The sequence below is a fragment of the Thunnus albacares genome, chromosome 6, assembly GCF_914725855.1.
Source record: "Thunnus albacares chromosome 6, fThuAlb1.1, whole genome shotgun sequence".
NCBI classification, from domain to species: Eukaryota; Metazoa; Chordata; class Actinopteri; order Scombriformes; family Scombridae; genus Thunnus; species Thunnus albacares.
This window is the reverse complement of record NC_058111.1, coordinates 32,899,028-32,921,202: the sequence shown is the minus strand read 5'-3', so window position 1 is coordinate 32,921,202 and position 22,175 is coordinate 32,899,028. Positions and strand designations below refer to the sequence as shown.

At 39.7% G+C, this 22,175-nt stretch overlaps 1 protein-coding gene across 2 annotated transcripts in view; it reads right to left on the bottom strand.

The window, feature by feature from the left end:
* Positions 1-22,175, bottom strand: part of brip1 (BRCA1 interacting helicase 1) — a 93,664-nt gene that overhangs the window by 67,320 nt on the left and 4,169 nt on the right. For both annotated transcript variants that reach the window (XM_044353297.1, XM_044353298.1), the window contains exons 6-14: positions 20,564-20,701; positions 14,051-14,323; positions 7,661-7,882; positions 7,202-7,401; positions 6,970-7,102; positions 4,744-4,898; positions 4,463-4,640; positions 4,030-4,170; positions 2,987-3,148 (exon numbers count right to left, since the gene is read on the bottom strand). In XM_044353297.1, coding sequence (XP_044209232.1) covers positions 2,987-3,148; positions 4,030-4,170; positions 4,463-4,640; positions 4,744-4,898; positions 6,970-7,102; positions 7,202-7,401; positions 7,661-7,882; positions 14,051-14,323; positions 20,564-20,701 — 1,602 coding nt within the window. The remainder of the gene's footprint in view (positions 1-2,986; positions 3,149-4,029; positions 4,171-4,462; positions 4,641-4,743; positions 4,899-6,969; positions 7,103-7,201; positions 7,402-7,660; positions 7,883-14,050; positions 14,324-20,563; positions 20,702-22,175) is intronic.

Here is a 22,175-nt window from a genome sequence, read left to right as displayed (position 1 = left end):
GGCTGTTGAGGCTAAAGTGCTACAAAACCACAACACTGGTGCACCCTCTCTGGGAAAGCATGTGTGTGTCCATGATTATGGGCATACTTGTGTCCAACGTATCTTAAAAAGAAATGTACTGAGCTGTGTACTAATGCCAAACACTCAAGTTTTATTTGCACTCACCTGACTGTAGTGCACTAAGGTTATTCCTGGGAAATAACCACCACAGCTACAGAGATATAAATGCAACTAATTTCACAACCCCAACCCAAAAAGACACAATTACATTAGTGATAGTGAAAATCAGATTTGTATTGATGTTATTACAAATTTTAATTGCTTTCATTTTATGTGCTGTAAGAAGATACTATAACTCGACTTAAACAGTGTCAGTGCATCGTGCTGCGCACTTTTGACTTTATGTGTGTGCATGTGAGGGCAGCAAATAAACCCTTGAGGGATAACCCTTTGACCCTTTTTGCCTCACTGCTCTCTCTGTCTATCACAGAGCCAGCTGTGTATAAGGAGCTGATAGCCATCACCTAGACACACTGAACAGGGATGTCTGGAGATGACCTATCCTCTCTGTGTTGCCAACATACACACACACACATCACCATGCAGACGGGACTCAGTGGCACCAACAAGGCCTCCATGGGCTCCAATTAATACCCTAGTCCTTCATATCCCCTCATCTCCTCATCTTTAAGAGCTGACTGCAGATTAAATATTTATGCATCAGCATAGAGAGAGAGATAGAAGACTCCTACATGGCTATCAATAATAAAAAAACATCCCACAGCTCATAGACGCTCCTTGGCTGGCATCGCAGGCTGACAAAAAAGGTAAAATGAGAAAACAACAAGGCCTCGAGTCTTAGCTTTCCCTAACAATGTGGATGTCAGTGTCATCAGCTGTTTGAGAGCACAAATGGATAGCAAGCAAACAAAGATTGCAGAGAAATCAAACCAATGATCGCTGCATGTGACACAATAAAATACAAGTCCAACATGAACCACGCAAATATGCCAGAGGCAAAAACAAAATCTGCCAATGGCAAAAAAACTGTGGTGGATCTCCATTTGACTGAAAATTGTGTGTCCTCTTGAACTGAGTCATCACGGGAAAACAGTCCTGTATGTCAGTGATGCCTGACTTCCATAATTCATCGTGTGTCCAGTTGAAACAGGATGTGAGAGTAGGTTATAACAGGCGGAGAGGCTGTTTAGAAAATCCAAAATGCTTTGTACATATCATGAGCTTCAAAGATTTATAGTTAGTCGCTGACACACAGTCGCAGTGTGTTAGGAAGAGGAGGGCAGCCTTTTCACTGTTGCTGATGTCTACCAAGTTTGTAGAGATTTTAGAATTTTTCATGATAAAGAGGGCATAAGGTATTTTTGTAGCATGGCACAGCAAAAGGTTAAGATAATATATTTTGAATGTTAATTTACACACTTAATATTTTTCCTAATGTGTGGGAGTGGGTACAAATATTCATGGTTGAGGACCACTCTTTCACACTGCCTCTTTCTTCAGATCAATTATATTTACTTAAGCATGGATTACTCCTACAACCTTGGTCCTTTTAATGAAGGTAATGAAGGACAAAAATGTCAGTGATTAAAAACAAAATATTCATTTGCAGCAAGAAGCAGGGGTCCTTCAGCATAATCATAATCATTTGCAGCACAAAATGTTTAACAGTATAAAGATCTCCTCCAGACCCATTTTAAGATGTGTATAAAATATATATTTTTGAGTGGAGGGGGACTTAAAGCGTTTATTGTACTTTATGATAAGGAGTGTTAAAGTGGGAAAGGGGCAGCTGGTAAGTACTGTGCTTCCCACAGTAAGTAGGTTAATTGACCATCATTTCCAACTGACCAAAGTTACATGTAACACATGCAATGTGGACAAACACACACAATGATAACTGAAATCCAGTTGGCCTTTTGTAAGCTAATGTGACAACTAAGCTACAGTGGACATTCATTATGCATGAACAAAAACGTATAACAAACAAAGGGGGACAAAGTGTCTATGAGTGTGCTCTCAGGAGTGCCCTTATTAACTGAAAGAGGATACAGTTCTGAGAGGATGACTGCATTTAACAAGTACCTGACAATTACCTCTATTGATTAGTAGTGATCTACTGTAACATATGACACCACCAGCAGCTGCTTCTTCTTAGCAGCGGGAACTATTGGAATCCAGTGTAGGCTTAAAAACTGCATGAAACAAGTTGCATGTACAAATATCTTCATACAACAAAGCATTGGACATGACTCTAATATGTGGTCTCCAGCTCCTCCCAGTGGTAAGATGTGAAAATTAGTGTTGCAACAGCAAACTCTCTGCCGCCATTACATTACAATGTAATTAATAAGGTTGGGTGTATATAAAGATGCATGCTGGGGGTGAGCATTTACTTTACACAAGTAAGAACAGTATACATTGTGTATCAATGAACATTATCAAAACTTAAATTCAACTATAACATTGAAAAATTGTAAAAAGAACTGTTGTGTTGAACTGCATTACAATGAGCAGACTAGTAGCATTTTCTGGGCATTCCATGTGTATAAAATCACACAAGGTTGAAGACGGCAAATATTTTACAGAAATGATTTTTTTAGGGCTATTTGAATTTTTTTTCTAGGATTTGTGGCACTTCATAAAAGATGACAAATTTACAGACTTACAAATGACGACACAAAGACTGTTTTTCCTAATAGCATACCCTCAGGGTCCAAGAGTTAAGTAAGTTGAGCAAGTACTGCTGAAAATATGATCCAAAACTGGCATTAAGCTTGTAATTGTTGCACCACACCCTTAGGGGCCGACCAGTGTAATTCTCAAAACCTATTCCTATTTTGTAACAATCAAAAACAAACAATTGTAAAATGGCACATGTGACAGATGAATGACTTCAATATTCCCTTCAGACCAGTCATTTCATGGCTCACTGTTTAAGTTGAGTATGTGTTAGTGGTATATTTACCTTGTAAGAAGGCAAAAAGCAGAGCACACCCTTAGCCACAACTTGGCAGACATGCAGCAGGAGGGCACCGACCTCATCCTGGAAGGCATACGTTTCAGCATGTTGGAAGGTGGCACACAGTTTTCTGCCTTGGGGTCCAGCACCAACAGTGCCAGCCCACACCTGCAAAGAGGAACACTGTATATTACATAATATTATCAATATATTTCATATTATCTGCTTACATGGGAGAGAACATGGTCAAATTAAAAGCTACTGAATGTAGCTGAGTCATCAAGGTTATGTATAACTGGACTGTCAAAAATCCTTAGTATTTGATTTCTGATTCCTTCTGAAGACATGGGGCTTCATTTATCAATGCACCGTTTTGTGATTAAACCATCCCTATGCTCATTTCTATGCATAGAATCCAATTAATTGAGAATGTAGCGGAGAAATGTACATAGATTTACATTCAGAAACAATTCTGACGTGTGTACCAACAAACCCTCACCAGTAAACAGGTGTATTCGCAGTTTAACCAGTTCCTGATATACAGACACTCAAACCAACTCTACTTTTAAACATGTAAGCATGATTGATAGATTATAAATGATGGTTCCTGAAGACGTGCATTTTCATTTTTATTAAATAATTAGTTTTAGAGTGAAAGTACAAGTTTCTCTTGTACTGCATCACTGAGCACCTTTGACTTCAGAGGATCTGTAATTGACATCAATTGTAATTTATCTGCATTAATAGTGAACTGATACATTTGTACTGTAGTATTAATTTCAACTGATATGACTAAACCAGGTATATTTTCTGTTATGCTAAAAAGTTTCATTTTGTACTATAGTGATCTAAGATTTTCAACTTTGAAAGATGAAAAGAGAGAAAGTTTGCAATTTATACATTAAATTTAGGGAAGCAATGGGTATGACAATATTTTGGCTAAACTTACACCTCTGCACACCCGGGAGACCTCAACAAGGAACATACATAAAATGAGACTTGAGCTGCCATATTCTCAGAGTCTCAGTGACATGGGTAAACATACTGACCTGGGACTTTTTGATAACGTGGTTGGCCTCCAGTTGGATGGAGAATTCCACGCCAAGTTCTGAGGAGAAGGACCCCATAGGTGACAAGGTTCCTGATGTCAGCACAATGCTGCGCACTGCCCCACTTAAATCAGAAAAGGCCTGGGAGATACGGACACAATTAACATCTAACAGGTGATTCAGCAGTAATCTAAAATTGCTATAAGCATTTAATGTAAAGGGGGCACAATAGCTCAATGGAGGTTGAGGAACAGGAAAAAGTCTTTATTTTTATTGACATATTATGTGCCATATACTTTAATTTCAGACCCCATCACATCAGATTCCTCTCACATGGCAGGGTCTAACATAGTCTTTAAGTTTATAGAACTAGATGATATACAAGAAAATGATCTGGCCTACATGGCAGGGTCTACCACGTCTAACCTCTCACCACAGCAGGGTTGAGGCACCAGAAGCTTAGAGTCAGGACTTCTGCCTTGACTCGGACACTCTGGCGTTGTCTGCGGCGTTGCCTGACAATGAAGCCCTGGGCATCAGGGATGTCAGGTGGGACCTGGTTTGTCCAAGTGTAGCTCTTCTGCAGAGCGACTCGGTAGTCTTCAGAAAACCTACAGACACACAGAGCAGAAGTAAGCTACTCTTAAATTCTATAACCTATAAAATAGTTCATCCAGTACACTGACAGGACTTCTTCTTTGGGTCGTCTCTGACCTGCAGTTGTCCCTGTAGAGGAAGTCCAGCACCATGAAGAGGCTTTTGAGGACAGTGGAGGTCGATGAGCTGATGGTTGGGACCTGTACCATGTCCTCTTTACCATTAACAAAACCAACACGCTCCTCCTTCTCCAATACTGCTGCCAAGTTTTTCTGTCACAGAAAAAGACAGTGGAAGAGATTCATGGGAAATACTCTTATTATAGAAAAACTGCATCCAAATAAAAACATGGAGTACATATTAAAATAGAATTTTTTTAATATGTTTTCCATAAATAAATGCATCCACATTTGAGCTGAACAGTGGTACTGCAGGTGCTCGTGTGAAAAATGAGGACTAGACTTCCCATGAACCTGTTTTTTCCCCTTTCCATCCATGACAAAGTGATTTTTCTGAAGACAATAAAAGTGAAAAAGTTGAGGGATGTATTAATTTTCATAACCTCATAATACATCTTTACAAAATTCACACCCACCTTCAAAACATCTTTTTATTGTTATGGTGTAGAGAAACTGTGGTTTTAATATTTTTAGCATTATGGACATTCATTTCTACTTGGCAATTAAAACCTAGGATTTGCCAAAGCCAGAAATATTCATACAGGGCCATAATTTTCTGTTAGGTCTCTAATGCTAAACACATGCACATCACAGTGCAGAATGCCTGAATTGAGTGACATGATAAAACTGGCACTATATGAGCTCCTGCAAATACTGGGCTTTTTCTCTGTTTTTTCTTCTTGGTGTTAGGCTGGGTCAGGCCTCGGATATTGTCACACACTGTCCCTCTTCACCAAAGAATAAACCAATAGTTTTCCCACTAAATCCAACACAGATAGCTTCACAAGTTCAGCCTAAAGCGATAACCAATGAAAACCCAGCAAGTAGTACATTGTCTAAAGAAGGTGTAGGAAGGGGTCATGTCATGATTGCCCCTTTCTAATGTCCTCCCTTACAGACTTGCATACATACACGTTGACAACGAGACAAATTCTTCCTACAAGAATAAACACACAGCTCACTAACCAGCATCATATGTACTTGTTTGTGATGCATGTAATTTCTAAATCTGTTGATTTGGTCCAACAGTGCTGTTGTGCGTATTAACAGGTAACACCTGTTATAACACGGTCTGGCTGGGCTAGCACTAGTCAGTCACAACAGCTCCTGGAGCTTCCCATTCTTCTGTTGTCTTACCCCTGGCTATTTGTTCACCAATGCACATTATTTCATTCAATAAAAAGTTGTTGATGAAGGAAACAATTTTTACTGCAATAGAGAAGGTTAAATAAAAGTAAATGGCACAACACAGCTAATAAGTTAGCTAATTTGCATGTCAAAATTCACCAAAGTTGAACTCAATGTGAAAAAATTTGCACTGATTTACATAGTCCCATGAGCGAATCTACTGATCAGTTATTCCACTGAAATGAACTGAATTTGTTGCGAAATTTCACTATTTAAAGTGCTAGTGTGACCAGGCCTTAAAGCTTGTGGATTGAAAAGGTTTGGAACTGGGCTGATATCTCAGTTAAGCGGAGCTGCTAACTGCTGTGTCACGTTTCAGCTCCGATGCAGCCACTGGAGCTGATCGCGGCCACTCTAGTCAATACTTGTGATCCCACCAGGCGCACCGCAGCACATTTTAGAAGTGTCCCAGAGGCGGCTCTCCTCTCCACTGCGCTAAAGATACGCGCCCCGTCTATTTTTGACGGAGGCCACGTCAAGCTGTACAGAGCATATTGAGCTGGGCGGGAGGTCAGACACAGAAACAGCATAGAGCATCCGTTCAATTTTCAAAATAAGACAAATCATGCAGACTCCTGATCGTATATCAACAATAAATACAATTAAAACAGACAAATGAAGAAATCATTTAACTACTTAGCCTACTTTCCCATTGTAGAAACACAAAAATAAAGGAAAATGACCAATAAAAACAGGCACTTTAGTTGCGCTACTACTGCAGTAATGATGGTAGGTAAAGGGTAGGGTTGACTTGGCTGCCGTAATTACTGTAGAAGCAATGCAACTGAATTTAAAAGGTGGATGGCTTGACCACAGTCAAAATGCTTCGCTTTTGAAACACTCCTGGTGGGGTAGGATGCCGTGTGGAGGATGGAACAAAACCGTGTTGAATCAAACGTGACGCAGACACACCTGGTGGGATCTGCGGGTAAGCATGAGGTAAACCTCAAGTCTACAAGTAAGATAGCTGGTGTACCTTCAGAATGCTAAAGGTTTCAGCAGTAATACCAAGGCCGTGGAAAATGCCCAGTACATCCTTCCCACTCCAGACTTTAGAGGCACTCTCATATCCCCGTTCAGACATCAGGCCTTGGCTCTCCTGGATCCAGCTACACCATAAACAAAAAGACAACCGGAGTAAATATCTATTCAAATCATGAGAGCCACATATGAGCATAATTTTGTCACTGAATCACTAAGTCACTGACTTGATCAGGCTATAGCAGAAGTCCCTAAGGGACTCATGTTCAGAGCATCTGATTTTATTGTTGACCATGCCGTCAAGCTCATCTCTGCACATCAGCAGACTCTTGTGGTCTAACGTGAAGCTGGCACTCTCCCTTGCACAGTCCTCAATGTTATGGGCTTCGTCCAGCACCAAGATCTGGCCTGCAAGGTTGATCTCCATCTGGTAGAGGAGGAGATTGAAAGCAGTGACGAAGGAGAGAAAAGGAGTGGTTAATTCCTAAACTCTACATGCTGTATGATCTGCCAGTTACCAAGATACTTAAAATTTGAATTTGTGTAATAACAGGTGTATTATGTTTACTGTGGCATATTTTTAAACCAGTGACAGTCCCATCCATCTTCCACCATTATACATCTGTCCATTCATGAGTCTATCCCTCCCTAAATTCCCCCTACCTTTTTTTCCAAAGTCTACTCACACTCTCTCTGATCATCGGGTCAAGCAGGTAGTTATACGGACAGAAGATGATGTAGGCACCCTCCATAAGTTCCCGAGCAGCATAGTAAGAGCACGAGCGGATCCGTCTGCCCAAAGAGACTAGGTCCTCAATGTCCCAGGCTTTATGGAGTCCATGGACCCACTGCAGTGTGCGCTGGTCCCGCATCCTCTGGACACCGTGGTAATAACGGCATGAACGGCCCTGAAATATAGACACTTTTTTTAGTGATACAGAAAAATTAGAGTTAGAGAGCTTAGAGTTAGACCAATGTATGATACTGCTGTCTATTGACTGTTTATTAGGGACTGGAAACAAACAAGTCAGAATCATACAACTACAATTACTTTTGGCAGATAACTTTTTTTTTGGATCACTTGTTCCTACTTTTGTTTCTGCTGTTCTACGACCACTTTGGAGACAGGGTCCTGGAACTAAATTCTGGCACCGCTCGGGAAGTAATACTAAATGCACGTTTCAAGTATTTTCAGTGGTTGCTGACAGTGCTTTCATTTGTGACTGGTCACACAGATGCATCCTAACATCCCAACAAGGAGGACTACAACAAAAAACAATATTAAATAGAGCTGAAAGCAGCAATAATCAGGGTCCAAGCCAATTGTGAAAAACAGCAGAAGACCAGATGCAGATGACTTGAGAGATTAAAATGATGAAAGAATTTTGATTCTAGGCCAAGCTCTTTGAGAAATTGTAAAAATGTAAACTCGCTTATTACAGCATCACTTTGAGGTCAGTGAGTGTCATTATATGTGCCCGAGTAGTGGGTAGAATTTGAAATCCACCTGCCAATTTTTGGTGTTCCTAGATCTTACATTGTTGTTTTTCTTCACAGGGTCAAAATAGGCAACCTTTGACTTAATATGACCTCAATAAGCACTTGAAAATATACAACATGCATGACTTGCTACATTGTTGCCAAGTAGGACTTGCCCACCCGGGGATTTGGACCCTGGACTTTTGTATCATAGTCAGCAGATTAACCCCTGGACAATCGGCTCTGCTGGTAAACACACTGTCTTTAGTTTTCACAACCTCAAAGTTGAGTACAACGGAAGTCTATGGGACTTTATGTAGCTGAAGTTCAAATACTCACCAAAATTCCAGATTTATAGATAAATAGCTAAAAGACTGATCACAAGATTGTTATCAACAAAGAAATGTTTTCTGATATTTTCATGAAATTTGCTTTGTGCAAATTGAACTGGTGACCTTACAGTTATACAGCTTGTGTTTAGACCACTAGACCATCAGGAGAACACAGTTTAGTTGACACTAAACATTAACTTAGTTCTGCATACATTAAAGTACTGCATTGAAGTCAATGAGAGTGAATAAGTTGGATGAATGAAGTGTGTGTGATGCATGAAACAAAACACAAAACCCTAACCCATCTGGCTGTTGGAGGCCTGGGAGGAAGACAAGAGAAACAGGTTAACAAGGATGCCACAACTACCCAGGTGCAGGTAGTTTCCTGATGCCCTCTCCAACCCTGCCCACCAGCTCCTGAGCCAGGAAACCAAACCAACCTCACAAGCAGAAGGCAGAGAGAGGGACGTCATAAAACCTTAAAGAATTCACAACAATTTAACTGTTGGGGATACAATTCTGAAAAAAACTCACACATCAACCTGCTTTTCTCGGGTGTATTGTCAAATATTTTGGTGAAATGTGTTCAAAAATTGGAAATAGAGAATGTTGTGCTTACAATCCAAACAGTAAGACACTTTATATCAATGCGGACTCACCGTGTGACTTATCTGAACACCATTTGAAACATGTGATATCTAGTATCCAAAGAATGTCCAAGAGAATTGTGGTAGCATATGAATGAAGACTTGTGGAGATATAGATTCTTACTGATTTTGTATATTTTGAAAAATATAGAGTGACGGACTTCTGAATTGATCATAGGCTGCAGTGAGGCAAACTTATATTATAATTATAATTCAGTGGATGTGCTGATAAGATATCAGCTCTGTAGGACGTACAGGTGATTTATTTAGATTTTTTGAAGTTTGAAATGTGAATGTCCAGAAATGTAGATTTTTTGTAATAAGCCACGCCCACTTTAATCAATCCTTACCATATTTTGTGCATTGACTGAGTAATCACCCTATGTGGTACTAACCAAATTTCATATGAATCCGTGCAGCCGATTACAAGATATAAACCTTTCTCATTTGTGGCACCTCCTAGTGGCAGAATATCCCAGGACTGCGTAGCAAAGCTCAGATCTAGCATCCGAACACAAGCACCAAGTTTGGTTACCATATCTTAAGCCAATTTTGATTTATGAGTGTTGATGTGAAATTTAACTTAAAGACACAGGTCTAAAAATGTATAATTTCAAAACAGATTGATGTATTGAAATTTCTTTGATAACTTTTGATCAGAAAAGTCAGTAGATGATCCTGTCTAAGTTTCGGGACAGTTGGCCCAATGGTTTCTGACGAGTTCTCGAAAATAAGCTTTTGAGAAAATTGAGAAAAAGAGACTAAATTTGACATTTTTAGAGCAGAAGACCATTGGAGCAAATGAATTGAGAGATTAAAATGATGAAAGAATTTTAACTACAGGCCAAGAATTGAGGGAGTAATGTGCAGTCAACAATTTCTTACCAAATAAGGAGATCAAGCATTAACAACCACCTCACAGTACATTTCCACTGTACCTACAGTAAAAGTGAGAAAACATTATGTAGTCGGTCCCATTGTAGCCTATTTAATGACATACATCAATCCTGGTTTGAACAAGACTAACGTTGGACTAATGGTGTTTTCCATTAACATGACTTAGCAACCCAAAACTGAACTTGTAGCCGTTGACCCAGGTTTTCAATGATCATCCAATCCTTCCCAGCTTGTAAAATACAATGGAAAAGCAAGGCAGAGCGGACCACCTTTGCGCTTTCTCAAATGTTCAGGTTATGGGAAGCTCCACGTTAAGGGTCGTTAAGTTCCCATAGTGGAAAAAAGCTGTAATAGTCTGATGTCATGTGCTACAGAAGGAGTCAGGGGATCATCAAAGTCATTAGGATTCATCCTCTAGGCACCATGGATGTATGTAGCAATCCATCCAATAGTTATTGAGACATTTCACTCAAACCCACAAATGTCAACCTCATGCTGGCACACCAGAGCAAAAGTCAGGAGATTAGAGAAATATATAGGATTCATCCTCTGGGGAACATGAATGTCCATCCAATGTTTTGTTATTACAATTGAAAATCCATACACATTATCAACTAATAGCTTTGATCTTCAAAAAAACATTGTTAGAGGTAACAGTCTTCGGAATCTACAGCTTCCCATTCTGTAGTCACCAGTAATCCACAAAGTATAACATATGTATCATATGAACTTGATAATATTTCAGAGACAATTGGGTTGTTTAATTTCTTCTTTTCTCTTTGGTTTCCACTTTTACCTTAGATCAGGTGTTACTGCTATTGAAGGGGTGTATATGTCCTGACACTCATATATTGAATGTACTAGATGTGTGAAGAAACAGCATCTCATGTACTAAGCATCAATTACTGTGTCAGCAGAGGTGCCTTCTTTAGATGTCCCACCCTGTTCTTTATGAATTTTAACAGCTTGAGGTGACACTGTCACACAGGTACTGTACATTGTTGGACTCAGTAACCTCCAGACACAGTAATCATCTCTGGATGAAACGGTGGCCTTCTCACAATGATGTGCTAAGCTTGGACACTCTGCTGACACTGAACCCTGTGTGCTTAGTGAAAGGGGAGTTGGGGGGATTAGCAGCCACGCAGCCACCTTTAGGAAAGTATGGACAGCTTACAGCTCTGTTAAAATGGAGGGCAGGTGTTTTGATTGAAGACACTCTTAGCCAAATGATCTGTGTTTCTGTGTATGAATCACTGTGTCTGTACAGTGTCGTAACCTGACGCTGACTAGACAGACCCTGAGGTGATGAAGAGACAGAGCATTAGTGACACCCACTCTACTGTGGGGTTATGACTGGGCCACCTATTTCATGTGACAAAGTGAGACGATTGCCATGGGAGGCAAACACCTCCAATGACAGCATAATTGTCCTCATTACAGTAGGCGCCTCAACTTTAGGACAGTATGGGGGGTTACAAGTGTCTCATGTCTCACTCAATGGCTCTTGACATTTTAGTGTGTCAAAAAGAGTCTGCTGGACCAATTGTGGATATTGTTGCAGCATAATTGCTGCTCTGAGGTTACACTGTTGAAGGAGTTTTGTCTGGACTTAGCAGTTACTTGTGGGCTTGTGTTACAACTGTACAATAAACTCTATAGCAAAGGTTCCTTCACAGTACATAATGGTGAAAGGTCAAGGGAGTATATGTGCGGGAGAGAAATCAATTTAGATCAACATTTTGTGTCTGTTTTATATTTCAATTTACCAGCTAGTGTGTTTAGTGGATAAAAAATGTTATTCCATGGGGAAAGAGTGTATAGGACTAAGCACCGAACTTAGCACCGATAGTTTGATGGCAATGTCTGAATTGCTTCGATACTAGTGAGTAACAAAAAAAATTCTTGTCATTTGGTACCAAATTTCGATACCCAGCAGGGGTGGAGCTGTCTGGAACATCCGGCTGTAGCTTCTCACCATAAACAGCAATGGCAGAAGCAGCAACAGCATCTACAGCAGTTTCATCACTAACAGGAGGTTGGACCAAAACACGTAACCTGCAGGTAAAACATGACGAAGCTGTATTAAAATATCAAAGATAATGGTACTGCCTATCGTTTGACATCAAAACAGCAGTTGGTCGACGGCTTGCAAACGGCTTGCGAACAGCTGACAACAGCGTCATGTGAGACTCTGCCAACGTTAGCTGTGGATTTCTGTGTTGTTATGTTTGATTATGGTCACATAGAGACTGCTTCGCTATGTTAGCAGCCTATCACCAGCTGCCAAACCACTGCTGTTTTGATGTCAAACGCTAGGCAGTATCATTATCTTTGATATTTTAATACAGCTTCATCTTGTTTTACCTGCACGTTACGTGTTTTGGTCCAACCTCCTGTTACTGATGAAGCCCCTGCAGACGCTGCTGCCTCCACTTGCTACATTTTGAGCTGTTAACCCAGCTAGCACTAACAGACAATATACTACACAAAACAACTATCATAAAAGGAAAGTGATAAAACTACTTATGTTCACACACTTTCTCTTTTAAAACTAACCGTTAAAACGAGCGAGTTTTGCTGGTTGGTAAGTTTGAATGTCATTACAGTCACAGTACATGCTGGGTGCCACATCCAGACTTCATTAGCTGACAATATGGGTTGAATTGTTTGTTGTGCTAAGATTAGCATGATGATGTCAACGGTATAAAAGTAATTGTGGTAAATAGGTTTATATTTTTTCTGTTATTAAACTGCTTTGAGTGTGTAAAAATGCCAAGGAGCTGAAATATAAAACTAAAGATTTGTACTGTAATGTTATTTCCATTTTGTTAAAATGGATTTTATAACATTGGTATCGAAAAAAGTATTGTTCAGGAACCAGTATCGAAGTCAAGGTATCGGTACCAGTATTGAAAATTTTTGAAAGATACCCAGCCCTAAGCCCTGTGTATCATTAGGTTTTGGTTTTCACAGCTGGATGGAGGTCAATCCTGGTTCAAAAGAGTCCAATTCAAGTCCAGAATAGTTCATTGTGAGGCAAGACAGTACAGACAAATGGAGGGATTGAACTGGCCTGAGTTATGGACTAAAGTAGACATACAGATGGTGGTCTTCATGGAATAAAAGTAATGTGTCCACAGTAAAGTCTGACCTGGATTTTTGAGTTTACAAAATCCCCCAAAACTGTGTTTTTGTTAAAATGTTTGAGAAGAATCCCTTAAAGGATGAGGCTGACAATATTCTTTATATTTCTTATTTCCAATAAATCTTATGAAAAAACCAAAACCACCACGGTGTAGCCAAATCCTGATGTAACTCCAAAGGTGTATTAATCCACAAATTCACTATTTACTACTGTCTGAGTGGTCTTGCTGTTTTAGGAAATTACCAAGCTTTTTTTTTTTTTTTTAAATAAATAAGACTATATATTATTGATGTTTTTAAAGATGTATGTCTTCAGTTAAACCGATGGGCATGGGGCTGAGTGCAACAGACAGGCTGAGAAAGTCAGACAGCAAATGGACTGCAATGGACAAATGTAGCACTTGTCACATCAGATTGTAAACCATGTATATTTAGGCTTTTTACAATTGCTGTCAGACTTATAATCTTTAAATCAGTCTACAGTCCACAGTATTTGATACTATAAAGATTACTTTAAGGTAACAGTTTAAAATAGCTTTATTGTGTGTGCGTATGTTTTTGTGTCCATTCTCACATCTTTGGCCTCCAACAGGTCCTTGCAGCGTTCGTTGCGGTTAGAGTGAGGCGCCACCTCTGGGTTGACACAGGTATGATCTCTGCTGGATAAGATAGTCATTGGCACGCTGGAGTAAGTGGTGCGCTTCAGCTCATGGGCAATTTGCGTTATCTGCTTATGTGTGCGTGTGCCAAAAAAAATCTTTGGGATCTTCTTTTTGCCGTTTTTGTCTTTGTCCTTCACATCGTCTTTGGCTGAAGAACACGGGCAACGGGAGCATGGTTCAGGGGGCTGGATGGAGAAAGAAGAAACAAATACGGAGGTGATTTAAAACTAGCAACTACCAGCAACTGTCATTTTTATGCTGATAATACAATCCTTTACTGTTGTGCTGACTCTATAAATTCCATTCATTTTATAATTTCTTGTTAAATAATGTAGAGAGAGGATGGATGTTTTCTGTGGAGCTAAAAATTGGGTGATTGGAAACTGGGTCTTAGGCATTGCGCTGAGACCAGACATCTCAGAACCACATCTGTTAGCAAAGTCACTCCGCTGACAAACTAAATACTTAGAGGACATGTGAAGGAAAGGTGGAACAATGGCTAAAAATATAAATACGAAATTTGAATTGAACACTTCTCAACTAGTAGACGCATTTCAGTTTATTGTGATTACAAGCAGGAATATTCGTAAAGCAGTCTGCATTGATCCATAACTTAACAGGTGATTCTTGTTAATCACCTCATCTCATTAATCCTGGGTGTCATGGCCTCCTTTCCACAAAGGTGGCGGAAATACGTTAAAATGCATATAGCCGTTATTATGTAAATTTATCAGATTAGTGTTGCTAAATAAAACCAGCAATGTTAGTGGAATGACATGATCGGACTTTCAATATCTCCACAAACATAAGCACAGCTGTATAATACATTGTGCATCTGGCTGCTTATTTGTGGTGTAATGTGTGCACGTCGTGCCACTCTGCACCATCAAGACAACATTACATGTATGTGGACCAAAATAGCATGTCTACATATCACTTTTTGTTTTTGTGCAAATCTATGTGCATGAATGTGATACCAACCACCTAGCCACTCCACACTATTACTAAACTAATGATAAGATTGGCTGACTATCTATTTCTGTGGCCTGACCAACAGTGGTACTTATTTCTCAATATTGCCACTGTTAATAAATTACTAATCGTAAATCTAATCTTGTTATGTTAATGCTTGACTGATGATTTCTATCAGTGTGTTTTAAAGTTTCTAGTAAATAATCAACTAATAACTATATCACATGCAAACACTAATCAAGTGAGATATGCAACAAAGAAATATGTCCTCTGTGCTGTTAGTTATTTTTTTTAATCATCTCAAGTTAAATTACATTTAGCTTTTCAGGGTACAATGATACCAGAGGCTACCAACTCATCACTATTATCTACTGCCTGAATAGGTTTTCTGACAGACTGTCTTGTATACTCTTTTGAAAAACACACAGAGAAGCATAAAGAATTTGTATCCATACATAAGGTGTCCTGTCACTCTGCACCAGGTGACCTTTTCTGGGCCTGAAAGATGATAGGCCACCATTGTGGCGGCTGACAAAATCTAGCTGCTTTATAACTGGCTGTCCGGTGATGTGGTGTGTTCTTTTTTGCCCTGCTCACAGGTGAAGTGTAGCCGGCAATGCTTATGAAACTGATCCTGTTAATGTGTTGAGCTCTTTTAAGTGGTGTATTCTTTGACCATTTAGTGGCTCACATATATCATCCAATCACTGGCTTCTTATATCCTCATAAATGACTCTCATAAATAGTCAAATATTATTATTGTTGTTAACTTTTAAAATGATCACTAAAATAAAAATTATTTTCAGAAAGATTAGAGAGAGAGATAGAGAGAGAGAGAGAGAGAGAGAGAGAGAGAGAGAGAGAGAGAGAGAGAGAGAGAGAGACAGAGAGAGACAGAGAGAGAGAGAGAGAGAGAAACCTTTGGATAATTTAAACCCTTTAAATTATTTTTTTACTGATCTGCTCCTTCTAAAAAAATCCAAGATATTTTCAGTGAAGAGGCTTAGATCAGATAGGTAGCAGTTAGACCTGGCTGAATACTATGAACATCTTTTTTAAAAATCAAATCTTGAAGTCCATTTTCTTATCAAACTGGCAACCAGTTAAGATTATAGTTCTTGTATTGTGAATATTTAAATCAAATAAAAACCACTATGACATTTGACTGACAGTCAAAGTAGAGGGACTTGCTGTAGATCAAATGAGATGGGATAAAATCATTCAAATGAACATTTTCTTCTCTTTTCTCTAGCTGCCATCTTTGTGTTGGAAGATCCTTTACAGTGAGATGCCACAAGTTTAAAGAACCAATCCGGACTGTTTCAGATTTCCTGTCAGTCAGATGTGAAAATGTGAAGCCACCTAGTTTTAACGGGAGATTAATCATTAATCATATACGTAACAATGTAATGAAACATACTGTATATATGTAGAAACTGAAAATACAGTGTGTAGAAGAGAAAAATGATTTTACTAAAGCATGATATATATTGTTATTACAATATAAAATCATATATCTCATGATCTATATCACTAACTTCCATTGCAGAGTGGGAAAGTCTCTTTCATTAAATCATATCTCTCTCCTGTGTCTCCACTATAATTACGTTGAGTGAATAAATAAAGATGATAAAGGGGAGAAGACTGCTCATTCATCATTACCTTCTGATCAGAAAAACAACAGGTTGGTAACCTCCTGTTATGCCCCAAGCGTCAGTTTTACTGTGAGGTAGGCCTTGAGGACTGTGGAGATCTATGTTGACAGTCTGGCACTTTGAATAGTCAAACAGCTAATGGCATCAGATCAAAGGGTTAACACTGATATGCACACCTTGTCCACTGCATGGTATTATCTTTCAACTTTTGTAACAAGTGTCTGGCCTCTTTTTTTTAAGTATTTACCTTTTTTTTTGTTATTATTGAATAAATGTAAACCACAAGTCTGGCAAACATGTTTATCCCTAAAACCTCAACAAATTTACCAGACTGATTCCAAATAAGAATGAATGGTATGTGTTGTCACGCATCACAACATATGATGGGGATCAGAAGGTAGCACTTCTGATGACAAACAAGTAGCTAGGGTTACACAGAGGCTCAGATTTTCCAAGCATGTTTGCCCATCAAATATTACAATGTGTGATGGAGTGTAAGCCAAAGAGAGCCCTTAGAGAGCCGTCTCTCAGAGTTAAGAGGGATAACGAGCCCTGAGCCGATGTGAAAAATAAACAGAGGTGCTGCAGGGCCCCAACACCAGTTCAAGTTACCTTTCTCCTCTGGAACAGTTACGCTCCACAGCCTGGGCCCTGGGCCCGATCACCTTACCTGCTGCTGCCACATTAAATAGAGCCATCCAAATATCCTGCCCCAAGATGGCCAATAATTACTTATTCATTGGCAGGTGGGGGGAGGAGAGGTGGGTTGGGGCAGTGTAGAAGGGCTTGCTGAATAGAGGCCCTTGTCAAAAGCTGCAGCAGGAAACAGCTGACACAAGAGTATCCTTTTACGCGCCTGCCTCCCGAGATGCCAGGACAACAAGGTTTCAAGCCTGGCCCCACAGCCCAGAGCAGACACCCCCTAGAAAGGAATGTAGATAACTGGCAAAGGGGGCAAACAGGACGCCAGCTCTGCTTGAAACAAGAACATACCAGTTCTTTCAGCGTAGGACAATTCCACTGGTGTTGCTGCTTGGGTGCCGCAAGCAAAATGAGAATGCTCTGCATTCTCTATCAAACAACATACTACCTAGGGGAACTGCTTTCTTATTAACACTGCATTTAAAAAGTAGACTGTACAAGACAGGTCTACTGAGTTTCCTCAGCTATACTTGTACATCCAGGTGTACGTGTAAAGAGAAAACTGTGGGGATTGACAGAACAGAGGTCAGTGGTGTTACTGAACACCTCAGAATATTCACAGGTAGGCTTCTGTTGCTTTAGTCCCTGCCAACACCTGAGAGATGGAAATCTCACACTCCAGGGGGCCAGTCAGAGGGCACTGAGGGGCCGCAGGCAGTGGATCACTTAGGTATCACTGGCGCCTCTCGCTGGACGCCAATTTGCTACTCATTCCACAGCTTTCGAAGGCTTGGAATTCATTCCAATAAGGGTGGGCTTCAATAACCAATACCTCGGAAGACATGACACCGAACACCCCCTCCTCCTGATATGACCACACTGTGCAGGTAGGGGCCCTGGCAAATATCTGCCCTCCAAAGCACCTGTTTATCCCTCGGGCGCAGTAACCAGCGGGTGAACCCCATTCAATATTTATCCCCGTGGCTTTCACAGATCAGCGGCCCAGGCGAGGCAAACCCTCTTAATTAAAACTGGAGCTTGCTTCAAAGGGCCCCATTCAGGCCGTCAGTCAGCGCTCGTGGGACAAAAGAGCCCAGGTCATGTAGCTGCAGGGAAACTAGAGACGGACGCGCTTTTTCGACTTCACTTTCCCTCCTCCACTTTTTCCACCTCCCACCATCCACAGCTCCAAATCCAAGTCACACACCTGTGGCAGGTTTCGATGCAGTTCTGAGAGTTTAATCATTCCTGTGAGAAGTGTAACAGCATTCTATGGATGAACCTGTCTAATGATTATGGGTAACCTGTTGGTCTTTTGGGCCTGGAGAGAACTCAGACACATGGATTATTCACCACAACGGCATCTTGATACTTTAAGAACATGCTGCTACTTGATGCACCTGCTTTGGTTGCTTCTGACTGCAGCAATGGGTTCACACAAGATGCTCTATTAGACAAAGAGCTTTGCCAAAATACTCAAATAATAGAAAAACATGATTTATATGTTCTGGGTCGGCATATAATCAAAATCTGATGGACAAAAAGGACTTAATTTTCAAAATTAATTTTCAATTTTTCCCTAATATTACCACACGGTTACCTTCATAATACATCTACTGTAGGGTATTCAGCTTACCTGTATTAGAGCGGTAAGTAGATACATGCTTACATATATGATAGAATACATAAAAAATGTAAAACATACCACCAAAGCTGCTGCAGATGTAATGATGTCAGGGGTTACAAAACATAATGATTTGTTGTAGAAGATAATTAAAGTTCAAAGGTTGTTTTTTTTAACAATTCAACTATGCTAAGATTTCCTTTACCAATGGCCAGTGCAGACAGCAGAACGGCAGCAGCTGAAAGGCTATATGACATTTTCATGGCACAACAGTCTGAATACTCTTCTTCAATGACTGAGAACTGGTGCTTTTGAGTCTGAAAGAAATAAAAGCTGCTAACTGTGGTTCTTACTTTATGGTGCATATGAATTTTACTAGACATCCAGTTTTGTATTGTACATTTTTGTGTTAAATCTCTCTGAGGGGAAAAGGGAAGTTAGTCTTGAAAAAGCTCTCAATGAATAATTATCAGATCGCTTGACTTCATATTAAATAAGCAAAAATGACCACGTGAATAAAACAAAATTGTTTGAAATCAAATGATTATAGCTGTGTGGGTACAAAACATGTGGCCAAGTTTCTTTAAGTGATATTGCCTTTATACTATTTTCTTAACCTTGCATGTATATACTTACCTTGCTGTTAATATAAACACACTTCTTTGCACATAAAATAACATAAAATAACAGCAATGTTTGACTAAAGCCAAGACACTTAAATTTTGGCCACAGCCTTTGACAATTTGGTGGTGTATACCGCCACCCAGTGGTGATACTGAATCTACTGCTGACATGGTGAAACCACAAAATAAGAATTAGTGGATGTAATCTACACCACCAGCCTCATCCATGAGAAACTTAACCACTTTTCTGTTTCTGAGAGTCATTTATGACACTGATACTTTGGGTTCTTCCAATAGGAGGGCCCCTGTTGCACAGCATTACTTTTTGTCCGAGGAGCAATAGATCTTTTTCACGACAGACATTTTGACATGTCACAGCAGGGAAATCACAGGTATCATCAATTAACCATTAATGGCATGCTGGTTCACTGGGACAGGCCCATCATTAATGAAATCAGTTATACCTGTGCATTTCCTGCTATGTCAAGTCAAAATGTCTGCAGTTAAACAGATCTATTGCTGATATTTCTGTACTGAAGTTGCTCATATTTTGGCTTAATATCTGTTAAAATAAATGAATATATAAATTGTGTTTTCCTAAATTCAGACAGTTGGACACACAACGCAAGTGTTGCTGCAGCACTGCTCCTGCTACTAATTCTAATAATAACACACATGTATAATTGCTCCATTAGAAAAAAACTCATGACAGCCTACCCAACATAACCACTGTTGCATTGATCAGCTCTCCACCACACAGGTAATCAATACAACTGTTTCATAGCAGTAATATCAGAGGTGGTCCACATTAATGCTGATATTTACAATGTAAATAAATGGACAGTATTGCCCCCTTGTGTCAGTAAAACCACATCACTGGTGTAACTCAGCATCTGTAAGTGTACTCACACAGCATGATGAAGACAAACCAGCTGCCTGGCTGTTTGGCTCCGCAGTCCAACTCGCAGGTCCTGAGGGATGATTTTCCTCCTCTGGTTCATCATCTATAAAGATTACTCCCTGCTCCAGACGCTGCCTTTTACGACTCTGCAGAACAAACACAGGAATTCACTGAGCTCCACATCACAGCATGTCTGTATTAGACACAGTACTAGCCAGTTTTGCAAAAAATTCACTTGAGACAGCTTGTTTAATCATCTTGTTCACTTGAGGAATATGTCACTACATCTTCATAAAGTGTGCTTATCTAACACGAAAGGAGAATATACAACTGGGGGAGATTATGAGAGTGGGATATTAGCAATGTCACTGAGTGGAATTAAGTGGAATCTCTTTAATTTTTTTTTTTGGACGTAGCTTTGGCGACCACTAACAAGATCGCAAAAACTACTGAGAAAGAGACACAGAAGAGTAGGGGTGGGGGATATGGCAAAAATATCATATCACAATTTTTTTTCAGGCAGGATCACGATCTTATCACAATTCTTTTTCATAATGGTTTTTAAGTTTTTTTGCAAGTTACTGTACAGTACTCAGGATTCAAGATTCAAAAAACTTTATTGTCTATGACGTGACAGAAATTTGTCTTAGGTTAGGGGCTCACAAACAACAAAACATACACCCATGAAAGACTCACATAAAATTACATTAAAACACCAAACAATTCCATAAATAAATAAGAGCAGGTGTGCAAAGCTGCATCAAAAAGTAGTGACAGTACAACTAAACTACTTTCACAGCTCAAAAGCAAACAGTTGATGTTGTTTAGAAGCATTAGCGTGTTGTTTTGGATAACTAGGAAGATGTGCACCCATTAAAAGATGCACCAAGACAGTGGTGAGCTGGCGACATGACGATGCTCAGACAACTGGCAGGCTAAAAGCAAGATCTGACACAAGTGTCACTGCTCGCTGTTTTTGTAGCAATTGACATTAAAAACAAACAGTTAAAGCTCCTGATGTGAACCGTGCAGATAGTGCTCTGCTGTGAGCTCGTTTTTACTTGAAAGGTCATTTTCTCCAGCAGATTGGAGATGTGGAACGAAGCACTCACCATGTCAGTGCTGTTACCCATTAGCCTCCTGTTAGCAGACTGTGCTGCATCATGGAGCTGAGCTGATACAATGTGCACTGTAGCACGATACTAACGATCTCTGTAAAGGCAGATTGTGGAGATGTTTTAATCGTTCACGACCTAATATCGTCATATCACACACCCCTACAGGAAATTATTATTTTAATATCTAAAAGAAATTCATCATCAGTAATGGAAGTATATTTTTCTGTTTCAAAAAACTATACTACAGACACATAGCCAGGGTCTAATAATCACAAATAAGAATACAATGCTGAACCTAAAGTGGGCTGTAACTGATAAAGTTTTTCAAAATTTCATGATGTAAAGAGTTAAGCATACATGTAGTCAGTGTAGTGAAGAAGAAATAGATAACCATGTTAAATATTGGAATATCACTGCTTTGTCTTGCAGTAATACTGTGCATTGCATTTTGATTCACCTGTATCTTGGTACCATCAATATGGTGGGCAAGGCATCATGACAG